The sequence below is a fragment of the Rhamphochromis sp. 'chilingali' genome (genome assembly GCF_963969265.1).
Source record: "Rhamphochromis sp. 'chilingali' genome assembly, chromosome: 7".
In the NCBI taxonomy this organism is placed as follows: domain Eukaryota; kingdom Metazoa; phylum Chordata; class Actinopteri; order Cichliformes; family Cichlidae; genus Rhamphochromis; species Rhamphochromis sp. 'chilingali'.
This window is the reverse complement of record NC_137934.1, coordinates 14,466,565-14,475,909: the sequence shown is the minus strand read 5'-3', so window position 1 is coordinate 14,475,909 and position 9,345 is coordinate 14,466,565. Positions and strand designations below refer to the sequence as shown.

The 9,345-nt window shown below is 39.9% G+C and overlaps 1 protein-coding gene across 1 annotated transcript; it reads right to left on the bottom strand.

Moving 5' to 3' along the window:
* Window positions 1-606: 606 nt before the first annotated feature.
* LOC308399805 (serine/threonine-protein kinase pim-2-like) lies at window positions 607-2,962 on the bottom strand (the record flags this gene model as incomplete). The annotated part of the gene is made up of 8 exons (XM_080887237.1): window positions 607-698; window positions 788-958; window positions 1,045-1,225; window positions 1,315-1,533; window positions 1,618-1,665; window positions 1,804-1,898; window positions 2,273-2,509; window positions 2,902-2,962. The coding sequence occupies 8 exons, from the start codon at window positions 2,960-2,962 to the stop codon at window positions 607-609; spliced, it is 1,104 nt and encodes a 367-aa protein (XP_080743363.1).
* Window positions 2,963-9,345: the final 6,383 nt, after the last annotated feature.

Genomic DNA, 9,345 nt, shown 5'->3' with positions numbered 1-9,345 from the left:
CAGTGGGAAGGAAAAACTCCCTTCTTGAAGGAAAAAACCTCTGGTAGAACCAGGAAATCTGTCTAAACTAGTTGGGGGTTAGAGCAACAGATGCAAGTCTTCAGATCATTTGCAGTGTGACTGTCTTTGTGCACACTTTAACCTGATTCAGTTTTCTTATTTGTCAAAATGCACCATGGGTAAAAAAAAAACAAAACAAAATAGTAATGAAGGAGAATCTTCAGCAAAGATGAATTAAACAAGTTTTATTTTGATCAAATTTTACTTTAAGTAAAACACATCTTTATTTGATGACTTTAATGTCATCAAATAAAGACAGTTTTGATGGAGCTCCTGACCCAGCCCAAGCTCTCTATGAAGACGAGGAAAAACTCCCCAGGGGGCCAGATCGATGGGAAGAAACCTCGGGAAAGCCCATTCAAAGAGAGATCCCCTTTCCTGGGATGGCTGGGGGGGTTACAGGAACTCCGAAAAAGCTAAATTTTTATTTATTTATTTTTTAAGATTGACCCACTCTATCTATTCCTGTCCAACAGAAAAAAGAAAGGAAGTTACTACAATGTATCACACTTACATGATAAGGTGTGAATTGTGTGTTTGTGTGTGTTATCTTAGCCAGGGGTGAAGCTGGAGCTCCTCCAGTGTTGGGCGCTTCTCCGGGACTATAGCTAAACATGCGTCCAAGAAATTCCGGCATTCTTGAAAGAAAGAAAAGATCAAAAAGATGAAGATGATAGTTCTAGTGATCCAAGGCATCAGTGAATGTGGAAGTGTGAAGTTTTCTTACCTGTGGACAGACGCTTTTTGATGCTCAGTTGCTTTGTGAGGAACCTCGCGGTACTAAAGTATCGTGCATGAAGCGCTTCATACAACACCACTCCCATTTGCCACACCGTGGTGGGTCCACACCTGTAGCAGCTCCTAATGTACCACTCGGGAGGGATGTGAAGAGGAGTGCCTAACAAACAGACACAATTGCAATTTCTTCTAAAACAAAAGACACAAATTGTTACATCTGTGAAAAGCAGGAGCAGAATATGTTACCATAGAAGATGCGATACAGAGATCGCTGTTTAACAAAGCAGCTCAGTCCAAAGTCAATGATGCGAACTCGAGGCACATCTGAGCCGGTCTCAATCAGAATGTTTTGTCCCTTGATGTCCCGATGAAAGATGTGTTTCTCCTCAAGTTCCTTTACAGCATCAACTAGTTGCTTCAGAATGACCTGGAAAAGATGAAAAACACAATAATGAGTTAATGCTTTTCTGCCTTGATTGAATGCTGTACAGTCTAAGGCTCTCCCAGTCAACCTACCTTGGCCTTGTCCTCTGGTAAAGCTCTTCCATTTTCTGCTTTGTATTTTTGCAGGTCCACAGCAGGGACAGGTCTCTCCAGCACCAGGATCAGCTCTTTGCCAAAGTCGAACCACTCCAGCAAGGACACAGGTGCTGATATTCCCACTGACCCTTCTGCTTCACCTGCAAGTTTAAGCATAATGGCCACTTCCACCGAGAGCATCTTCCCATTTTCATCCTGAAATATTACAACAAAGTGGATGATGAGGAACGCCGCATTCAATCCAGTAATGTAAAACTAATTCAAGTGTTGGACGCTTACCGCCACTTTGCAGTAGACTTTATTTTTGGGAATGTGTTTGATGGCAACCTAGAAGACACAGAGCATTGGTGAGCATTTCCTCAGTATGACATAATGAAAGGTGGAAACACAGCAGACGTCTCAGTTTACGATATTATCCATTATCTGCGTTACTGCCTGTCTTACTACCATCATCTGAACACTTACTGGAAAACGATCTTCTATCCGGTAGCCAGAAAACACTGCTCCGCAGCCTCCTTCTCCGAGCTGGTGCTCCTCCACATATCTGGCTTGGAATTCACCTGAACAGACAAAACAGCAAATCTTGTTTTATTACAGCTGTGACACAAATTACTCTCCTCTGTAGCCTAAATGTTCCTTCTGCCCTTCCCCTGAATATAAAACCCAAGCTGCTTGCTACTTACGTTTTTGGTCTGCCACTGATTTTTTGTCCTGGTCCACATTCCTTTTTTTTTTCTTGGGTGACTCTCTGTTGTCTCCCGTGGCCTTTCTTTTGCCATTTTTTGTGCACTCCTGTTTGTTGTTCAAGTCTGGAGATGTGGAAAACACCAAAAGCACATCAGCTCACTGGATGATAGACACAAACACTAAACACCAATATCTTAAACCTAGCAACCACACTTAATCTACCCCCTTATTCAACTAATTAGCCTACCTTTACCAGAGTCCAACGAGGAGGATGCTTGCTCCTTGTCACCGCTCGTATGGTCGAGAAGTTTAGCCTTCTTTGCTTTCTTTGTTGTGCCCTCTTCATCTTGCACAACCTTGCGCTTCACTCCTTTGACCACATCTGAGCTGGTGGAAGGACCAGCCTGCTCAGCGACCCTCCTCCTTTTTATTGGGGTCTTCTTTTCAGGACTGGCCTTTCTTTTAGCAGTCCTGCTCTTACAATCTATAAACGACGACAACAACACAGTGGTGAAAAAGAGTCCCCGACATCAGGACTGGAAGCAGTTTGATGGCAAAGAATTTGAAATTGCTTTTGCTTAAATGATCACAAGTTTATTCTTGGGATTAAAAAAACTGACCAGTGCGAATTGATACTAGGTTTACTAAGTCTTAGATCTTGATGACACTTGTTGGTCTGTTTTTACTGTTGAGTCCAAGAATAAACTTATTACATTATTTTACCAAAAGACCGGTAACCTTCCTTTGATTAGACATCTTGTATTAAAGCTATTTTCAATCAAACATATGATTCAATTGCTTCAAAAATGATTCACACAGTGTCAACATTTCTAGGATTTGGATTTTACCAGGTTCTTATTTTATTATTTTACTTACCTTGATCTCCTGAATCTTTCTTATCGGCCGGAGTGGTAATTTTTCTTGTTTCCTTTTTCATTGTAATTTCGGAGACCCTTTAAAATCGAAAATGTAAACCGTAATGAGTTAATATTGAGTTAATACTTCTTCAAATGTGCACCTTTCAAATGCTTGACTTTTCTAACTGAATTCTGTAAGTGAGCTTTATAAGTAAACTCTGGAAACTACGGCAACACAACATAGAATCTTGCCTTTCAGTGACTTCACTGACTGCCAGTAGTTCAAAGTAGTTTACAGAAAAACACTCTGGCAGACAAAGCCATAATATTTCATATAATTCAATCATTTCATATCAATTAAACAGTTTCTTTCATTATCTTTCATCATTTGTATAAAGACCTCATCTATGGATGACAGTATGAAGATTTGTGGTTGACCACACACTAATAAACACAGTGTCAGCTACATTGTCATCTGATTTAAAGTATTTATTATGTACATTTAACTGTCATGGTACTGAGTCTGTGACCCAGTGTTTTGTGTTTGTTCATTTATATTCATTGATTATTCTTATGTATGTTTTTGGTTCTCTTTATTGTTTTCTTCTTGTGTTATATTCTTAGGCTTTAGGTTTCTGTTACTTTGCCTTGCCCCTGTGTCCCACGTGGCCCATTGTTTTCCTCTGTTTGCTGTTGGGTTGTCTGTGTATCATCCATGACAATTAAATTAAATAGCAAATGCAACTACAATTTCAATGAGATTCATTCCTGGCATTCTACTGCGGTGGCTGAAAGTAGACACCAAGCATTATCACTGTAACTGATGTAAATATTGGACTTGGAGGGGATTCATCTGATAGACTGATGCAAACATTACTGTAGCGACTTCCACAGTCGCTAGAGGCCAGGGATGGAACCTGCCTATTTGCCTGACACGCTGTCAACTTTACGCAATAATGCAAGAGGTGGAATTGTTTGCTTGTTTATTAAAGTGCTTTGAGAGTTTACAGAGTAATGTCATCAGCTCCTGATTCAGACTCTTAAAACATCACAGGCTCTAATGTAACAAAGCGAAACATGTTGTGCAGCGCAGCGGTCAACAAAAACTACGGCTACCCAGCCCTCCTCTCTGTCAAAAATACGGAGTGGAAACTACAGATATTTGTTTAAAAATGTAGGGAGTAAAAATTAAGTACAGCAAGGAAGTTTTTTTTTACTTTTTTACTTCCTACCTGTGGAGCCAATTAAGCTAAATTTAAGAAGCGCATGTCTGTGTATACTTAAAAGCTCTTATGGTTATTTTCACTTTGTAGACAAATTAAAGCACAGAAAAGAAAAACACGATACATTAGAGCATGACATAATTTGACCTGAGGTGGCGCTGCACCGTGAGAGAGCCTGAACGTCAACCGGAAGAAGACGAGAATAAACTCCGTATAAACAACATGGCGTCTCCCTGTGAGGTTTTTTGTTTTGTTTTGTTTTTTAAATGAACTTTATTTAGAACAATAACAATGACAATCTCAAAGAGACAAGCGACATATTAAATCAATCAGAACAGAATCACATCTCCTGTACACCACAATGAAATCGACAATAACTGAAAGTAAACATACATACACACACACACACACACACACACACATACACATACACATACATATATATACATATATATACATATATATGCATATACACATGCATACATACACATCCATATTCACACATCTACATAATAATAATATAAAAAGATGAATAACCAATACAAAAATAAATAACAATAAAAAAAAGAATGAAAAACAAGGAACAGAAATAAAGAAGACAAGGGGGATCATAAAATCTCTAAAAGTGAGGTTCCATAAACAAGACACATAACTTAAATAAGGGGCTAAGAAAAATCAAACTCTTCTAAAAATCTATGCAATTTGATTGCTTGGGGCTTATTTATTAGCTTAAGAGATTTATGGAACAGGGAGAATTTTGTCCTACCTGGATATAAGGTGTTAACCAAATACCTCCTCAAAAATGGATTATTGCATTTTCCATTAACCAAGTCAAGACCATCTAGTTTAACTTTATGTAAATTTGTAGTCTGTATATTTGAAAAATTGTTCTTTATTGTATTTACAAGGACTGTTGGGATATTCTGTGAAACCTTTTTATAGAGCTCGAACGAGCAACTCATGTCATATTTCTCATTAAGCCTGTTTAATTCAAGTATATCTCCATTTTCATCCATTATATGTGTCACAGACCAAATTTGTTTTGTCATCCATTCGTCCACAAACATAGATTTCCCCCGATTCAATATCACCCTATTATTCCACAATGGAACATTGTGGGGACTAAAGTTATGTTTAAACATTAATTTACAATTTAACAAAACTTGTTGATGAAATTTGGAAAGTTTTATGGGTAGTTTAGAAATGTCAAAATGATCACATACTAAAAGGATCCCCCCAACTTTGTTGAAAATAAGAGATGGCATCAAGAACCACATCTCATTATCATTTTTCAAGAAAGATCGTAGCCAATTAATCTTTAAAATGCCATTCATTATTTCAAAATCGATTGCTTTTAAACCCCCCTCTTCATAATCTTTTATCAAGTCCCTGTTACTAATATAATGATGTTTATTTTTCCATATGAAATTAAAATTCGCCTTATTTATGTCTTTTATAATTCTTGGTGGGATGGCTAGGGAATAAGCTGGATAGATTAATCTGGACAAAGATTCAACCTTGGTCAACATTATCCTGCCGAACAACGTTAAATCTCTCTGTAGTCAATGGTTTAGAGGGTTTTTTTGCATTTGTCAATTGTATTCTGAATATTCTTTTCGTCTCCCTGTGAGGTGTCATGCCGAGCAGATGTCAGAGTTGAGTTCAAGCAAAGTTGACTCTTTCGGTGATTACAGTTTGTCCGGGCGGGCTGTGCGTCTTATTTCATCCGCAGACACGTCGTTGGATGAGGAACAGCTCATGTTGGCATCAGTGGCAGTCAGGATGGCAGCATCTTCCAGAGGGAAGGTCAGGTCGCTGGTCTCTCTGAGCAGGACGCTGTCCACCAACAAGCCCGGTTCCACGGCTGGAGATTACCCTTCTCCGGCTGAAGTTCCCGCTTCTCCCCCGAACAGCGAGCCAGCCGCGGCGCCTCAGCGGAGACCCAAAAAAGACCCCAGCGGCTGCTCCGTGCTCCTCTTCCCCGGTCAGGGCAGCCAGTTTGTGGGCATGGGCAGAGGACTTTTAAAATACCCCAACGTTAAAGAAATGTTCACCGTAGCCCAGAAGATCCTGGGTTACGACCTGCTGTCTCTGTGTCTGGAGGGCCCCGAGGACGAGCTGCAGAAAACGGTTCACTGTCAGCCGGCGGTGTTTGTCACCTCCCTGGCTGCTGTGGAGAGACTCAACCAAGAAAACCCCAAAGTAAGTGCCAGATAAATGTCTGGAAAAAGGACAATAACTGCAGGTCCTGCCTTCTTAAATGTGGCCATTTTATCTTTTTTTTTTTTTTTTTTTTAAATACTGCTACAGTAATATTAATTTATATTTAAAATGTGCGCACATTATGTATGAAGGTGTGGATGAATGATGCTTGTTGTAAGAAAGCATTTTGAGTGCCCAGTAGAAGAGCATCTTTCAAATGCAAAGTTTCTCATTTCAACTTTAATTACTGCACCTGATTAAGGCGGTAGAGTAAATAAGGCTTCCAACAGTGGTTATTTCTTATTATCACATCACAGGCGCGGGTTATTCGTTGCACCAGACTCTGTACACGGAGAATATCTCCCTCACGGGCGGAGCCTGCTGGGTCCATTTCGTGGTTGCGTCGTTCTGTCGTGCGGCGGCTGTGTGAAGGCAAGAGAGGACCCAAATGCACGGCTCTAGACACACGGGAATGAACTCAAAGGCAGGTCTTTATTAACAGGAACATAAGAAGTCATACAAAACTATAAATACACAGAAGGTAATGAGGGAAGTGGGAGTTGTTACAGGATGCAAACATGTTTTATACTGCTTTGAAGTCTGGGACAGCATCATAAGAGGCATAACTGATCTCACCGTAGTCCCATGAAGACTCAAGATGAGTGTTTTCACGACTGCCATCTTGGTGTTTTGAAATCAGGCATGATGAATGAAGGGAAGAACTGTCTGTTAAGGTTCTCAGTCGTTCAGGTCATCGTAGTCTAAGGAGCTTGGAAAGAAAAGCATCTGGACTTCTTTAAGCTTCTTGAAGAGCGTTTCACCTCTCATTCAAGAAGCTTCTTCAGTTCTCTGAAGAAATTCTGAACTGAAGAAGCTTCTCAGATGAGAGGTGAAACATCTTCAAGAAACTTAAAGAAGTCCAGATGCTTTTCTTTCCACGCTCCTTAGACTGTAGTTAAACTTCACACACTGGACTTGTCAGTCACACATCCTTCGCCAGTAGGCATTCCCAGAATGATCTTTCCCCTTCTGACGCTTAGAATGACCAAATATGTGCAAAATGGACAATTCAACATGCCACCATGTCAGTCTTTTATTAAATATGACATGAAACAAATGACTGAGCCATTAAATTTGTCACAAAGGTGTTCACCTAATTCCAGGCAAATGGAATAGACTTCTATGGGACCATAAGTCTTTTTGCACTTTGACATTTGTTTTACTTTTCAGATCTGTAACCTATAACTTTTATACTGTATGTGTTTTGATCATAGGAGTCTACAGGGACTTACTTACTTTTAGCACGTTTAGCAGTTGATGTTGGCTTCTTTTTTCAGTACTGGAGCTTCCTGCTCATTGAAGACTTTTCTAAAAGGAAATGCTTAATCCAAAATGGCGTTTTAAGGGCTTGGATTAATGTCAATTTCAGCAAATATTCTTTCTTATGTTAAAAGAACATGGATCTCTGTCAGTGATAACTTCTGACTTTATAACTCAAATTTTAAGAGAGAGCTTCACTGCTAAGCTCTCATCTGTGTGGGTGTCACGGTTCGCTTGAGGACTCACATGCAGGACTCAGAGGCACAGTCAGTATTTATTACAGTTCCACCAGGTGTATATACAAACAGTGCAGGGGATAGTGCTATATACAAAGCGGTGACAGGGAAAAGGCTCCGGGGAAATCCAGGTAGGGAAAAGACACTTGCTCCTCTTCTGACTCTCTCTCCAAACACTCACACAAAAAGGGAATCCGCTCGGGGAATGCAGAGTCGGGTCCAGGGGATCTATGTACAGAAGGAAACACACGTTAGAGGTTTTGCACAGGGAAGCAAATGAGAACTTGCTGAGAGCCGGGCTGCACTGACGCGAGTCACACACAACGATCCAGCGATGAGTAGAAGCCACTCCCTGGCTTAAATGCTGGCTGCACTGATGAGGCCCAGGTGTTTCCTCCTCAGAGGGGCGTGGGCCGAGGGCGTGAACCCACCATGAGTATATCTGTATCTATATAGATATATATGTGTATTCGTAACCTTTTTTCATCATCTAGTTTCCTGTGCCAGATCTTCTACTGATCCACTGAGGCAGACATGTAAAAAAACATGAACTAAAGCATATTTCTGTATATAAACAGGACCTTAAATCTTTATCAACAGCTACTTTAGAGGAAATTCTTCAATAAACTGCAACCAAAGGCTCAACTCAGAGGACAAAACCCAACCTGTTATAAATAGTGTGACAGCAAACTTTCTCTTGTGTAAAGTTACAAATAGGAGTAATTATCCACAGGAGCTTTTATACATAATGAAGTTATAATTCGTCCTGTAGAAATTGTACATTTAAGCTATATAGTTCCCTCTGTGATAACTCTGCTATGAATGCCTCTTATTAACTTTTATGCTTTTACAACCCACTATGAGCAAACACTCAGCAACAGTGGGAAGGAAAAACTCCCTTCTTGAAGGAAAAAACCTCTGGTAGAACCAGGAAATCTGTCTAAACTAGTTGGGGGTTAGAGCAACAGATGCAAGTCTTCAGATCATTTGCAGTGTGACTGTCTTTGTGCACACTTTAACCTGATTCAGTTTTCTTATTTGTCAAAATGCACCATGGGTAAAAAAAACAAAACAAAATAGTAATGAAGGAGAATCTTCAGCAAAGATGAATTAAACAAGTTTTATTTTGATCAAATTTTACTTTAAGTAAAACACATCTTTATTTGATGACTTTAATGTCATCAAATAAAGACAGTTTTGATGGAGCTCCTGACCCAGCCCAAGCTCTCTATGAAGACGAGGAAAAACTCCCCAGGGGGCCAGATCGATGGGAAGAAACCTCGGGAAAGCCCATTCAAAGAGAGATCCCCTTTCCTGGGATGGCTGGGGGGGTTACAGGAACTCCGAAAAAGCTAAATTTTTATTTATTTATTTTTTAAGATTGACCCACTCTATCTATTCCTGTCCAACAGAAAAAAGAAAGGAAGTTACTACAATGTATCACACTTACATGATAAGGTGTGAATTGTGTGTTTGTGTGTG